The sequence below is a fragment of the Podarcis muralis genome, chromosome 3 (genome assembly GCF_964188315.1).
Source record: "Podarcis muralis chromosome 3, rPodMur119.hap1.1, whole genome shotgun sequence".
NCBI lineage: Eukaryota > Metazoa > Chordata > Lepidosauria > Squamata > Lacertidae > Podarcis > Podarcis muralis.
In genome coordinates, this window is record NC_135657.1 from 8,616,913 (window position 1) to 8,631,728 (window position 14,816).

General features: G+C 42.8%; 2 protein-coding genes across 8 annotated transcripts in view; one reads left to right on the forward strand and one right to left on the reverse strand.

Annotated features, from left to right (window-relative positions):
- SANBR (SANT and BTB domain regulator of CSR) overlaps nt 1-6,980 on the reverse strand; it is a 35,759-nt gene extending 28,779 nt beyond the window's left edge. The window contains exons 1-4 of one of the 7 annotated variants that reach the window (XM_028725151.2): nt 6,785-6,980; nt 5,675-5,799; nt 5,081-5,196; nt 3,780-3,877 (exon numbers count right to left, since the gene is read on the reverse strand). The gene's annotated coding sequence lies outside the window, so the exon portion shown is untranslated. Of the gene's footprint in view, nt 1-3,779; nt 3,878-5,080; nt 5,197-5,674; nt 6,250-6,579; nt 6,686-6,784 lie in introns of those variants that run through there. The other 6 variants (XM_028725153.2, XM_028725159.2, XM_028725155.2 and 3 more) reach the window with 6 other exon arrangements.
- A 56-nt stretch (nt 6,981-7,036) lies between these two features.
- Nucleotides 7,037-14,736, forward strand: LOC114594902 (uncharacterized). Its single transcript, XM_028725171.2, has 6 exons — nt 7,037-7,405; nt 8,337-8,563; nt 10,555-10,686; nt 12,672-12,830; nt 13,021-13,136; nt 14,176-14,736. Exons 2-6 carry the CDS (start codon nt 8,369-8,371, stop codon nt 14,489-14,491), a joined length of 918 nt encoding a protein of 305 aa, XP_028581004.2. The 5' UTR covers nt 7,037-7,405; nt 8,337-8,368; the 3' UTR covers nt 14,492-14,736.
- Nucleotides 14,737-14,816: the final 80 nt, after the last annotated feature.

The following is a 14,816-nucleotide window of genomic DNA, read 5'->3' on the forward strand; positions in this document are numbered from 1 at the left end:
AAAATTCAGGAAGGAGAAAAACAGCCAGGGATGGGGGAGAGAAACATTAATTCCAGTTCCATGATACAGCAAATTCAAATGCACAGTTTGGATTTTATTTCATCTCACAAGTATTCAAGTGTAAAACCGAAGTTGCCAACTTCTATCAATTGGCAACTCTATTACATTTATTCTGTTCAGGGAGACATATCATCCTAGAAAAATAAGCAAAGTTTCTTTCTCTTTTTTACTTTAACTTTAAGCCACCAGAAAATGTCTCTCTCTCATCCAGCAGCACATTATCCAATGATGACTGCAGGCTTTGAAAGTTGCAAAGCAGGCAGAAAAGTTCCTCCTGTAGCATACCCACTGCTCAGGTATCAAAATTACAGAAGACTAAATGAGACGGACATGTTGTTTTTTTGTGGGTTACATCAAGCTTTTGAATTATTTCTGTAATTTTGCAGCTGGTAAAAAAAAAAAAGTCTGACCCTGCTAACCATAACTAGTGAGCAGCTGAACTTAAAAGATTGAATGACTTGTAAACATCATAGGCTTTTAGTTCAGTTTATAACAAAGCCTAAGCAAGCACAGTTGATACTGCTTTCCTATTCATCCCTGTCTCCACTTCCTCATTTTCCTCTGTTTTTCCACATGTGACATTTTAGATTACAAATTAAACTCTTTTACAGTGCCATGAATACTGATGTCACCATATAAATAACTCAAATAAGGAACTTAAATAACTAGAAATAAAACAAATAAAATTCAATCCCCTATATACTGGGCAACACTGATACATACATAAGGCTTACTTCCTCATTCAGAAGTAATCCAGTCTCTCATTTAGAGGAGGGCAGGGCCTGATTACTGCTTAAGGATCAGAAAAACAGTACATTACATTGCAACTGAAATTTCTGCAGTGCAGTAGCATTAAATATAATGGGATTGCATTTACAGACCACACAGCTTGGTCCTCAACTGATTTCAATAATAAAGATTACTCCCCCGCCCCCGCCAAAAAAAGAAAAGAAAATACTCAGAGCACTTCATGTGCATTGTCACATTAATCCTTAAAGCAAACACGCACAGCATGGTTCTTCCCTATATTACAGACAAGGTGAGGCTTCAGAGAGTTCAGAAAAGCAAGGGGTACAGAGATGCTGCAATTTGAATCAGAGGCCAGCCCTCACCAAAATCTTCAGTGTAAAAGGGAGGTTAAAGAAAGGCAATGGTCACTGCCTGAAGACCCACACAACTAGTTTTGTAAAACCAAACAGACTCTGAACTTTTGAAATAGGAGTCCTCTTTAAAAACAATGGGTTTTCAAGGGGAATTTTTAGTGTTGGGCATAAAGCAAATCTTCTGCTTCCTGAAGTAGTTTTCTGGATCTCTGTCCACATGTGCTCCAAGGGCATAAAAGGGGTCAAGAAAACACTTTGCTAGTAGCATATAACTAATTCATATAGGTTCTCCAGACAGCCTAGTAACAAAAGAAGAGTGCATCTTGTTTGTAGTAGGAATAGGACATGTATGCAGTAGGGCTATAAACAAACACTCATTTCCAGCTCAGAGGAAGCGGCATCTACAAATAAAATAGTTGTTCCTAACTTGCCACAAGCAATTCTGTCAGGACAGCAGCAGTGAGCTTCGAAAAGTTCACAAAACCAGACCTGAGACTTACCCTTAATTTTTTTTTTTTAATCCTGCCTAACCTGTAACACAACCAGGCCCAACACCTGCTACCACCTCCTTCTCCAGGTGTAATAAAGCACTCTGCTGAAATAACTGCCTTGCCTTGCTCAGTTACTCAGAAGACAGGACATCTTCATATAACGTGAGGATTCACCCACCCCCCACATCTTCTGCAACACTCGCAGCATCAACAGCTCAGGAAAGAATGAAGCAGCAGCACAGCTTTGACTCTTTGTGCTAGGATTAGACCCCGCCCATATCCATTTCATCACAAATAAAATTTTCATAGAGGGGACAGGCCCAATCACTTAAGTGAGGGAGAAGATGTGGTTCCTTTCTTACAATGTACCCTGAGAGAGAGTGTAGTCAGAGAATGCTTTCTATGGTGCTGAAAGTTCCCTAGTTTTGTACAAATACTAAGGAGACATTAGTAGAATAGGAGCCATCTTGAATCCATTTGTACTGTTTGGTTTCCTTATTAGTAAAGGTAAAGGGACCCCTGACCATTAGGTCCAGTCGTGACAGACTCTGGGGTTGCGGCGCTCATCTCGCTTTATTGGCCGAGGGAGCCGGCGTACAGCTTCCGGTCATGTGACCAGCATGACTAAGCCACTTCTGGCGAACCAGAGCAGCGCACGGAAACACCGTTCACCTTTCCGCCAAAGCGGTACCTATTTATCTACTTGCACTTTGACGTGCTTTCGAACTGCTAGGTGGGCAGGAGCAGGGACCGAGCAACGGGAGCTCACCCAGTCACTGGGATTCGAACCGCCGACCTTCTGATCTGCAAGTGCTAGGCTCTGTGGTTTAACCCACAGCGCCACCCGCGTTCCTTATTAGTGATTAACAAAAATGTTGCCACAATGTCAGCCATTATTCCATAAAACCATACCTCTTGGCTTTCAAATCCTCAGATGTCTAGATCAGGGGTCGACAATGTGCAGCCCACAAAGACTATTTTACTGGCCCATGAGCTGCCCCCGAACCGAGCCGCCTGCTCGGTGAGTCCCCCACGTGCTGTGCTAAACTGGCACAGCGCGGCGTGGAGACTCGCCGAGTGGCGCCAGTAATCACGTCTGCGCACGCACAGATACCGGAAATTGCATCTGTGCATGTCCAGACGCCGAAAATCGTTTCTGCGCAGGCACGATTTTTGGCATCTGGGCATGCGCAGAAGCGATTTCCGGCACCGCAGACATGCGCAGACGCGATCTCCAGCATCGTGCTGCGCCAGTCTGGCCCATGGACGATCTCCATGGGAGTGATCCGGCCCATGGCTGGTAAACCTTGCCGACCCCTGGTCTAAATGAATGCCAGCAGCAAAAACAACAACAACGTTGGGACAATATGCAAACTAAAGCCAGCTAAAATACCCTACCCTTCAAGTTTTCCCAAAAGCATGCACCTTATCATCCCATGGCTTCCTTACTATAGTTATTACCACGATATGAAAAAGCCTTTGTAGACAGTTATTAAAAATACATCAGTTAACATAGCCTCAACACAGAGCAAACCCAATACCTCAGCATCTCTCAAACTATCAGGCATCTTAGCTGTGCGAAGTTGACAGGTGCTCTGCCACACGATGATAATTCCAGACAGGCATGAAGCTTTTGTCTAGCAGCAACATGCTTTGTAAAATGCAACCTAGATTTGGCTCTATATAAAAAGATGAATAAATAGGTGCGTGGGGGGGGGGGGAGAGAGCAGATGATCTCCTTCTGAGCTGTGGCCCTTTGAGTGGCCAATTATTGAAGTTGACTTGAATTCAATCCTAAGTAAGAGCAGTACATATCAATGGGGTTATTCCAATTAAATACATTTAGAGTCAATAAGACTAACTAATTTCAGGAATACATTCTAAACTCTGTGACTTAACTGGGTTATGTCTCAGAGCTCATTTGCACTCTTTGTTTAAAAAGCTCTGAAAGGAAAGTAAGCTATATATGCGTGTGAGTTATGAGAAGAAAAATATTTTTTAAAAAAGAGAGGGCTTTAAACTGATGTTTGAATAGCTAAGCCAAGGATCAGTTGCACAACATTTACCTAACAGTAGGCAACATTTTTAAAGGAGAAGAAAACTGGAATGCAGTTTAGTCAGATACCTTTCTTATGTAAGATGAACTTTATTTGTAGTAGAAAATCATTGATATATGTATAGTCCGAAATAAAGTAACTCACTCAGTCTGGGCCAAAAGGCAAGCTATAAAAAGAGAAATAAAAATAATAGTAAGTGATATTATTGTAAATTCTCCAACTCATCATATAATGATCCATACAACAAAAAATGTATGACCTATCATAGGGTGATACTTAGAAGAATGAAATCCATATCCATCACCTTTAATACACCTACATAATTTGTTTAGTACTATGGAATTGTAATACCTAGGAATCATATAGCTGGATAAAATACTGCCCTTAACAAATGGTGAAAGTTCCCTTCATCCAGTATTTCCAAAATAAGCCAATTATTCAATACATGCTTAAATAAAAAATGACTTTAATTTAAAATTTGCACATTTTTGATCCTGTGTTACTCCTTCCAAATCAGCAACCTTTTTTTAATTTTAGAAAAGTTGGCATAGGAATTTAAAAAGATGCTTTGTAGCCAAAGGATCAGAAGCAGAGAGCAAACAGCTTCTCCTAAATCTAAGGTATCAAATTTGTTACTGTAGCTACAGCCCAAGGAGCATGCAAGAAGGAATGAAGACACACATGACAGTTATTTGTTGTTGTGTCCTAAGCAGAAAACTAGCTGCTAGATGATTCTTCAGAATGAAGTAATTCACTTCTATATGGAAGAAAATCCCAGCAAGCCAGAACTGCTCTGAAACCAATTACTGGTTCCAAAAAGTTTTGGAGCAGAATTTAGTATTAGAAAAGCAAACACCTCAGACCACCGAGCCACAGGAAAAGAGACAGAAAATAATATCCTGTAACACAACGGCAAGAACCTTCCTGGGAAAATAAAATTTCTCTAATCTGTCCTTATAATTTAATTGCTGGTTTTTGTTGCATGCATCATCTTCCCCTCCCCTCACTATACCTTGTAAATTGTAAAGATGAAGTAGTGCAATTATTTAGCTATAAACTCTAAGCTTATTTAGTGAATAACATATATATTATTGTATGCATTTTGTTTGTGTTTTATATAGATAAATCCTAATAAAATGATTATAAAAGAAAATTAAAATTATTTAAATGTACTTTAATGTCACCTATCTGTAATGTGTCAGATTTAGTTAGTATCTTTCAGAAACGAGGTTAATCATATTAACTGAAATGGGGAAACCATCATGTTTGAAACAAAAGGCACTGCCTCAGGACAAAAACTGAAAAGATTTTTTTGAATGTTCCTTCCCACCATACATCGTCACTTCACTGCAGACATTGTTTGGCTCACCTGCAGCTCTTATAAATGCAACAGTCTAGCTGAAAATAGCATCTTTGGAATGCAGAAAGGGCCCTTGAAATCTCACATCCTTCATAAATTTCATTCTTTTAAAAAATTCTATTTCACTATAAACAAAATAAACAAAAATGGTCAATTATCTTGCATACATGACCCAACAAAGAGCATGTGGATAACACATTATCCAAGATATTAGCCAAAATAATAATAATAAACGTTATCCAAAATGACAATTGAGATACAAAGCTTTTGATCAAATACAAAACATAAAAGAAAAAACAACCCAAAGCATCCATGTGGCTGTGATATCATCATCATCTATTAAATTTCTATACCGCCCTTCATCTGAGGATCACAGGGTAGTTTACAATATAATACAGTAGCCTTACCAACATTGAAGTTTTCCCAGAACAGGTAAGTGATAAGTGTTTTTCCTATCCTGAAAAGGTCTTGGGAGTTACGACCGCTTCATAAATTTCTGCAGAGTCTAAACTCTTTGTTGCATAAACAACAGACAGGAAGGGACGGAGGTTATCCAGAAAGCAGACCAAAAAAACAAGAAACCCCTCAACTAGCACTAGTTACCTGAAGGATGCTCCAAGGCAAGCGAGGTGCTGCCAACTGATGGGATCCAAAATGCAATGAAAGCGCCTCTCAGGAAAACAGGGTGGCAGGCAGGGCAGGGCAAAGGACCAGACAGATATTATATCCTGAGGAGAGAAAGAGAGACAAAGAGCCAGAGAGTATCACTTCGCCTGTCGCATGGATTCAGCTCTGCCTCCAAAAAGGAAATAATTAAGGCAGGTTTGCATCCCAAACTGAGCAGTGGCACCACCCTGCTCCTCTGACCGGATCTTTTCCCCATCTCCCTCTTCCCTGCCACTCCCCACCCTGCACCACCCCACCTCCCTGGGTGCTGGAGGTAGGGAAATATCCATTGCGACCATCACCCCCCAGGCTCCTTCCCTCAAGAGCTTTGCCCAGAGCAATGCAGGCACACGCCCCTCTGAAGGGTTGCCCCCTTACTCCGTGTTATGTCAAGAGGCACCCCGGCTAGTTGGGAAGCTGGAAGAAGACCTGGCAACCTGGGAAATCCAGCCAGATGGGCGGGGAATAAATAATAAATTGTTATAATAAATTATTATTATTATTCCAAGGAACTACCTGACTTCATCCCTCCCCCCCCCACCCCGCGCCAAGATGCAGAACTCCATCTCCTGCCTGAAACCCTGGGGGGAGCTGCTGCTGCTGCTGCCAGTCCGTGTGGGCAATACTGAACTGGATGGGCCCAGGGTCCATGTTCCTAACTTCTTGGGTCTTGGGACCAAAAAACAACAACCCCACACTCAATAAAATTAGTTAATACTACACTATCCCTGTCTCTCTCACACACACGCGAACTACCCAAGCAAACCTAATTACCACACAGCAATATTAATTTTTTTAAAAAAATTAATTAAATTAACCACCGACTGAGGGAATCTCCTGACCTTCAGTGCAAGCTAACTTTTATTTGATAGAATAAAGGGGTTTTTTTTTCGGAGGGGGGGTTGCACTCTCATAGGCTAAAGTGAGCCCCCCCCCCCGCGCGCGCGCGCTTTCGCCCACCTCCTCCTCCTCCTCCTGCCTGCCTGCCTCTCTCTCCCTCTCTCTTTTTCTTTCTCTCTCTTTCTCTCCCTCCCTTTGGCAACCCACCTCTCCCACTCGCTATACCGCCCTTTTCTCCTCATGAAAAGGGAAGGTTGGTTGTTGTGGCGGGCGGGAGAGGCGGCCCTGTCAGTCACGCCGCGCCGGCCAATCCTCTCGCCGCGCCCGGCCCTTCCCCGCCACCCGCTCTCTCCAAATGGGCCAATGAGAGGGGCCGGGGACGGGAGGGGCGTGAGCGCCCGCCCGCGGCTTGGCTTTGCCGCAGTGCAGCGGCCCCGTCCCTTCCCTTCCCCTGCCGCCCTTCTGCTCTCTCTCTCTTTCTCTCCGTCTCGCTTCTCCCGCGGCGGGCAGCCCCGCCCCCTCAGCGTCCCGTCGCCTAGCAACCGGCGGCATCGGGCCTACTGCGGCGGCTGCGGCGCTGGCGGAGCCTCTCAGGCGAGGCGTCTCTCTCTCTCTCTCTCTCTCTCTCTCTGAGGGGAAAGAAGGGAGGAAGGCGAGAGCTGTGCGGGGAAGAGAAAAGAGCGCGTAACGGGACGGGCTCTCCGCGAAGCCCCCCACGTGTGCTTGGTCGTGACGTCACCCGGGCCCACCTTACCTGCGACGTGACGTCACTCGCAGCACAACCTCCGCCTGTTGACGTCAAGTTATTTTATACATATATAATTATATGTATGATTTCATTTTATATATATATATATATAATCTAATCATATATAATACATAAATAATGTATATATTATATAATATTTATATTATAGGTAAAGATAAAGGGACCCCTGACCAATATTAGGTCCAGTCGTGACCAACTCTGGGGTTGCGGCGCTCATCTCGCTTTATTGGCCGAGGGAGCCGGCGTACAGCTTCAAGGTCATGTGGCCAGCATGACAAAGCCGCTTCTGGCGAACCAGAGCAGCACATGAAAACGCCGTTTACCTTCCTTTCGGAGCAGTACCTGTTTATCTACTTGCACTTTGACGTGCTTTCAAACTGCTAGGTTGGCAGGAGCTGTGGTTTAACCCACAGCACCACCCGAATCCCAATTTATATTATACATAATATTTATTTATTTACAGTGGACGCTCGGGTTGCGAACGTGATCCGTGCGGGATGCACATTCGCAACCCGCAACAGCGTGTCTGCACACGCACAGGTTGCGATTTAGCACTTCTGCACATGCACGACCACCGAAACCCGGAAGTAACCCGTTCCGGTACTTCCAGGTTTCGGCAGTCTGTAACCCGAAAAAACGCCAACCTGAAGCGTCTGTAATCCAAGGTATGACTGTATTACATTTTGCTTACTAACCAATGTTGCTTCTCCCTACCCTCCACACAGCCCCTCAAAAAGCAGGCGACATAGTTGACATTAGGTAGCTTCTGTTTTTTGGTCATCCTAGAGCAGGGATGGGGACCCTTTGGCCCACCAGAGAACAGATCCCATCGTCCCTGAGGCTGATCAGAGCTGGAATCCAATAACATCTGGAGGGCCACAAGTTCTCCATCTGTGCACAATAAAGTGTAACCGACAGAATGTTGTGAATGTATTTGTTTTATCCATTTATACTGCACCTTTCAACATCTGTTTACTTTTCTACATATAGGTAAGCCTACCTGAGAGCAGACACCAGAGGAAATGACCCATATGAAATCTCAAGCTTTGAAAGTTAGAGGACGTGCCTTTAAAGACCATGAACCATTCAGACATTGCAGTCCTGGATCACTTCTTACAGTCAGGGCTATCAAACCAAGAGTTACACCTGGCACAGTCGGTGTGGCAACTGGAAATCAACTAGAAACGAGAAGCAGAAAAGTTGGGAGCGACCCTATGGTAAGACAAAAAGTGCATGTGAGATTTCTCTTTTCCACTTAGAACACAACAACAACAACAACATTAACTCACCCCTATAGGTCCCCTATATAATTCACAAGAACAGATGCAATAGAATAGATTAAAGCTGAAATCAACACAGGGTGATATATTTTGAAATAGTGACTGTTCTTTATTAGAATATTCTGGCACATGAAAAACAACAAGAGGTGACATTGTGCATGTTTGGTGGTATACGTAGGATTTAAAAATAGAAGCCAGTAATGTCAAGATGACCAAACACAGGCTATAATCAACAGGGAGCAATAAAATAGATTGAATCTGAAGAAAGGAGGTGTTTAAGGGCATAGAAGCCCTGAAAAGCCTTAGCAGTGCTTTTCTCTGTCCACCCTGGGTTGGCTGAAGCTGCAAATACATTTTGCTACCAGCATAATTGCCACAAATCAGGTCTGAGAAACATGGAAGGAATGCACAGAAAACATCAGAAGACAGCTATATGGAAATTACATTATCTGGCTGTTTGGTAAAAAATGAATGAACAAAATCATGATTTCAGAGAACAGAGGAAGGGATTGTTACAGAACGGAGATGACAAAATATGAAGTTCCAGCCAAAATAATAGACAGAATAAAAACCTACAAATCACCAGGTCTGGACGGCAACCACCTGAGAATTCTCAAGTACCCAACTAAAATGTGAAATTGCTGATCTTCTAACAAAAATATATAAATTGCCCCTTGGATCAGCCTCCATACCAGAGAACTGGAAGGTAGCCAATGTAACACCAATTCTTAAGAAAGGATCTGGGGGAATCCTGGAAATTGCAAGCCAGTTAGCTGAATGTCTGTCCCCAGAAAACTAGTGGAAAGTACAGTGGTACCTCGGGTTACATACGCTTCACGTTACATACGCTTCAAGTTACAGACTCCGCTAACCCAGAAATAGTGCTTCAGGTTAAGAACTTTGCTTCAGGATGAGAACAGAAATTGTGCTCCGGTGGTGCGGTGGCAGCAGGAGGCCCCATTAGCTAAAGTGGTGCTTCAGGTTCAGAACAGTTTCAGGTTAAGAACAGACCTCCGGAATGAATTAAGTAATTAACCCGAGATACCACTGTATTGTTAAAGATAAAATAAACAAGCACATAGAAGAACAAGCCTTGCTGAAGCGGAGCTAGTATGGCTTCTGCAAGGAAAAGTTCTGTCTCACAAACCTATTAGAATTCTTTGAGAGTGACAACAAGCATTTAGATTGAGGTGATCTGGTTGACATAGTTTACTTGGGCTTTCAAAAAGCTTTGACAAAGTAGCTCACCAAAAGCTCCTAAGTAAGCTTAGCAGTCAAGGAGCAAAAGGAGAGGTCCACTTGTGGATCAAGAATCGTTTTAAGTTGCAGGAAGCAAAGAGTAGGAATAAATGGACATTTCTCCAAATGGAGAGAAATAGAAAGTGGAATCCCCCAAGGATCTGTACTGGGACCTGTGCTTTTTAACATGTTCATAAATGATGTAGTTATGAGTGAGCAGTGATGTGGCCAGGTTTACTGATGACCGTAAATTCGTGTTCATGGTTGTTAAAACAAAAAGCTCCGAAAAGATCTCTCCAGACTGAGAGAATGGGCAATAAAATGGCAGATGCAATTTAGTGTAAACAAGTGTAAAGTGATGCATGTTGGAGCAAAAAAATCTTTAATTTCACACACATGCTCATGGGGTCTGAACTGGAGGTGACCTTGGGGTCATAGTAGATAGCTTGATTAAAACTGTCAACGCAGTGTGCAGCAACCATGAAAAGGGCAAATTTCATGCTAGAGATCACTAGAAAAGAATTTGAAAATAAAACTGCCAATTTCATAATGCTGTTATACAAATCTGCCGTGCAACCACATTTGTGCTCTTAATTTACTTGTAACCACTAGGGGTCATGAAAACAATTTCTGGTTCATTTTGCATTTGTATTTACCATAATTCAACAAGCATCTTTATTATCAAACAGGCATCCTTAGGCGAAGAGAACAATTCTCTGGAAAAGTTTAAAGCTCTGCAAAAGAAACACCTGCAGCTCAAAGGTATTCTAAAAGAAAAGGAGTCATCAATATCAAGATTAACTAAAATAATAAAAGACCAGGTATTGTAAATTCAGATTCACTGATTTATGAGACACTGAAGCGTTAAATCAAACCCGTACAACATGTGACCCCGTCAAGCCAAATTTAGCCTAACCATCATGTATGGCAGGCAGCTCACCAGAGGCTCAATAATCCACTTTTCCTTGAGAAGACACAGCAAATCTGTGGATTATATCTAAATAATGTATTTTCAAATACTTGTTTGTAACATTCACTTGTTGCAGTTTTGCTGTACATCTAAAACATCTTGGGTTCTCAGATTTCATCTAAACATCATACTCTGAAATCCTGTGCACACTTCCCTAGGAGTAATTTCCATTTGAAGTTGTTTGGACTTAATTGTGTAGAAATGCATAGAATTGGGCTGTTTATAGGCAGGACTTCCTCAATGACAAGTACTGCCTAGCCTCTTCTCTGTTGATCTTTAGATGTGGAGTGAAGACCTAGCTTCCAATAATGATTTTGTTGAAAATATGGAACCTCATTTGATAAACGTGGAAATGCTGTAATTAAAAAGGCATTGTGTTCTAGAGCCCCTTGTGTGCAGAGAAGGCACCTGCAAGCAGCACTCTGCAGGATTGCACCCTCCTGATCTTGGGGAGAGGGGGGGAGGAAACACTAACTAAACCATTAACCCCACCCCTGAATTGATTCAGGGCTGAATCCAGGGCAGGGCAGGTGGTACCCAGGTTAGTGTGTGGCAGGGATCTGTGCATAGCCCTAACACAGACTACTCCATTTGCTTCAGGAGAACAAATCTGTGTGTGCAAAGGAGTTTTCATTGCATTTACTTTTCTACAGCAGCTTTTTCAGGGAAAGGAGATCCATGTGCAAGCCAGAGCCTGCAGGAAAAGAATATTGTTGAATGCACTCTACTCTCCGAGCAATGACTCTCCTGGGGGGCCCAGGGTTCCGTTTCCTTGGAGCAAAAGTCAATGAAGAATGTGGTGCCTTTAGGATATATGATTTTGTAGACTATATATGCTGTGGGTTAAACCACAGAGCCTAGTGCTTGCCGATCAGAAGGTCAGCGGTTCAAATCCCAGCGATGGGGTGAGCTCCTGTTGTTCGGTCCCAGCTCCTGCCAACCTAGCAGTTCAAAAGCACGTCAAAGAGCAAGTAGATAAATAGGTACTGCTCTGGCAGGAAGGTAAACGGCGTTTCTGTGCGCTGTTCTGGTTCGCCAGAAGCGGCTTAGTCATGCTGGCCACATGACCTGGAAGCTGTATGCCAGCTCCCTCAGCCAGTAAAGCAAGATGAGCGCCACAACCCCCAAGTCATCTGTGACTGGACCTAATGGTCAGGGGTCCCTTTACCTTTGCCTATATACAACCTGAGCATAGGATGGAAGGGATCACAGCATTAACACTCTAATAGATCTTTCCTCTTCACAAACTTCCTAGAGATGACCTGCACGGGGGCTTAGCTTTGGGTTCAACACAGAAAAATAAAAAAAAACTAACTATCTTGGCCTTTTGTTCTCCTTTGGGAATTTACCCAGGTGCCTTCTCCCCTCCTGGAAGCATCAGCAGTTGCCACTATTGCAAAACCTCTCTTCTTAGAACTCTTTAAGACGCTGGTGAAGCCACCCAAGGAACTTGTTTAACCGGTACACCAGGTTTCATAATGTAGATTCTAACTTCACAGGCGGGGAATCACGAGGCTCCTCACCCTCCACAACCTATAAAAATATGTATTTATGGGCCATCTGTCATGGACACTTTAGTTGAGATTCCTGCATTGCAGGGGGTTGGACTAGATGACCCTCAGGTACCTTCCAACTCTACGATTCTATTATTGTACCTAGGATTAGTTACAGAAGCAGGAATGAAACCAGGATGTTGTTTTGAGGAAGGATTTGAAGGACTTCCTTCTGAATAAGCAAATATAGGATTATAGGATTATAGTATAATTGGGTTGAATATTATTATTATTATTATTATTATTATTATTATTATTATTATTATTATTATTATTTTAACAGGCTACTGAGTATAGAACAGCAATAGAACTAGAAAAAGAACACCAGAAAGAGACTGAAAGGCGACTGGAAGAATCAGAACATTTAGTCAAGGAGCAGAGCCAGTTGCTTGATGAAACTGTGGCACGTTACAGAAAAATAATTCAGGAGCAAGAAACACAGGTTTGTCACCAAGGAAAACAGGCATAATTTGTTGCTCTTGCTTTATTTAGGTTACTGTTATTTCATTCGAATAGACATTAAAACCTTATCTGGAAAATAAACGTTTTTCACACTAAACTTATCCCTCAGTATTTCGTAATCCCTCAGTCTTTAGTAATCACACTGCAATCTCGCTTGCTTCCTTTTGTAGCATGCAGAGCTGGTGCTCGAAATGAAAAAACAGAGTGAGGCTAATCTAAGGCGCAGAGAAGAAAATATTCTCAAGATAAAGCAATATATTTCTGGTACCTTCCAAGAAAAATCCCGGTACGGTGTTCAAATGTCTGAAAGCAGGATCTCCTCAAATGATTCTAATCTTGTAGATGTAACTTTTAAAAGGTAAAGGTACCCCTGCCCATACGGGCCAGTCTTGACAGACTCTGGGGTTGTGCGCCCATCTCACTCAAGAGGCCGGGGGCCAGCGCTGTCTGGAGACACTTCCGGGTCACGTGGCCAGTGTGACATCGCTGCCCTGGCAAGCCAGAGCCGCACACGGAACGCCGTTTACCTTTCCGCTGGTAAGCGGTCCCTATTTATCTACTTGCACCCGGGGGTGCTTTCGAACTGCTAGGTTGGCAGGCGCTGGGACTGAGCGACAGGAGCGCACCCCGCCGCGGGGATTCGAACCGCTGACCTTTCGATCGGCAAGCCCTAGGCGCTGAGGCTTTTACCCACAGCGCCACCCGCGTCCCCCAGATGTAACTTTTAACCTGACATAAAGCTGCCATCCCTACTAACAGACGGTCTTTAATCCCATTGAAATCAATGGATTATTCAAGCAGCTTCTTTCTGTGCAGGGCAGCAGGCTAAGTTTTCTGCTCATTCATTTATAATATGGGGAATGAGACTGCCAAATAGCACTGGATTTACTGCTTACAGAACCTCAAACCTGCAGACTATTTCTATGGTAGAATCAAAACTATATACAGTTCAAAGTATCATAAGATCACACATCAGCTGTTACACAGGGAGGCTCTTCATGAATCGTAAAATTAAGGATCTTCTTCATAAGAGGAGACTGAGAGGAGATATAGCCATCTTCACTTATTTAAAGCAGCTGGAGACCCAAGTTTGGGAAACCCTGATCTAAAGGGTATCACATGGAGGATGGAGCAAGCTTGTTTTCTCCCGCTCCGGAGGGTATGATTCTATTATCTGCTTGGTTACTGTAGAAAAAAAGGATGCTGGGCTAGGTGGACCTTTGGTCCAGAAGGGCTTTTCTTAATAAATAACTCTATTACAACAATAAATGACTTGTCCTAACTGTAATGAAACTGCCTCATGGAATTTGTTTTCCTTCTTGCAGGGAACGTCAACAACAGACAGATGAACTCAGGAGAGAAATAGATAAATTCATGGAGAAATCACACATTCTCAAAACAAAACTTGAAAAAGAACTCAATGCAAAAAAGGTGAGAGAAGGAAAACGTGCTTTGGCATTTACTGGAACATTATTTAAAAAAACAACCTTCCATAAAACATTTGTATGTTCTGTACCTTGTTATGCGGCAGCAATTTGGCTAGGTTTCTCCTATGCATTTATGGAACTGATAAAACATTTTTTTTTTTACCAAAATGCAAACAATCCATCTTGGAATTTGTGTTTTATTAGGCATGTATAAAACAGCATTTTGTGATTCCCTCAAGTTGCATTATTAACTTCAGAGTCGAGAACAGCTTAATCTTAAGTGGCCTTTGTACTCTGCGACTCCAAAACCACCATCACCTTTGTACCCCTTTCCTGCTATTCCTCAATATAGCTGCATTCTGATGCCCCCCACACAACAAGACACATTCCCTTATCTGTTCCACAGGTGTGATTAAAATAAAATCCCCCACTCTCAAAAAAGCCCACCCACCCATACAGCCATTTCCTCAATTTATAAGATTACAGAGAAGGGAAACATTAAAAACCACTTTTCTACCTGAAATGTTCCCATAGCCCCA

Excerpts from the sequence above, each read along its gene's own strand:
- LOC114594902 (XM_028725171.2), top strand. The coding sequence starts at position 8,369 with ATGACCCATATGAAATCTCAAGCTTTGAAAGTTAGAGGACGTGCCTTT. Across the intron at positions 8,564-10,554 it reads AAGTTGGGAGCGACCCTATG|GCATCCTTAGGCGAAGAGAA; the intron begins GTAAGACAAAAA and ends ATTATCAAACAG. Across the intron at positions 13,137-14,175 it reads ACCTTCCAAGAAAAATCCCG|GGAACGTCAACAACAGACAG; the intron begins GTACGGTGTTCA and ends TCCTTCTTGCAG.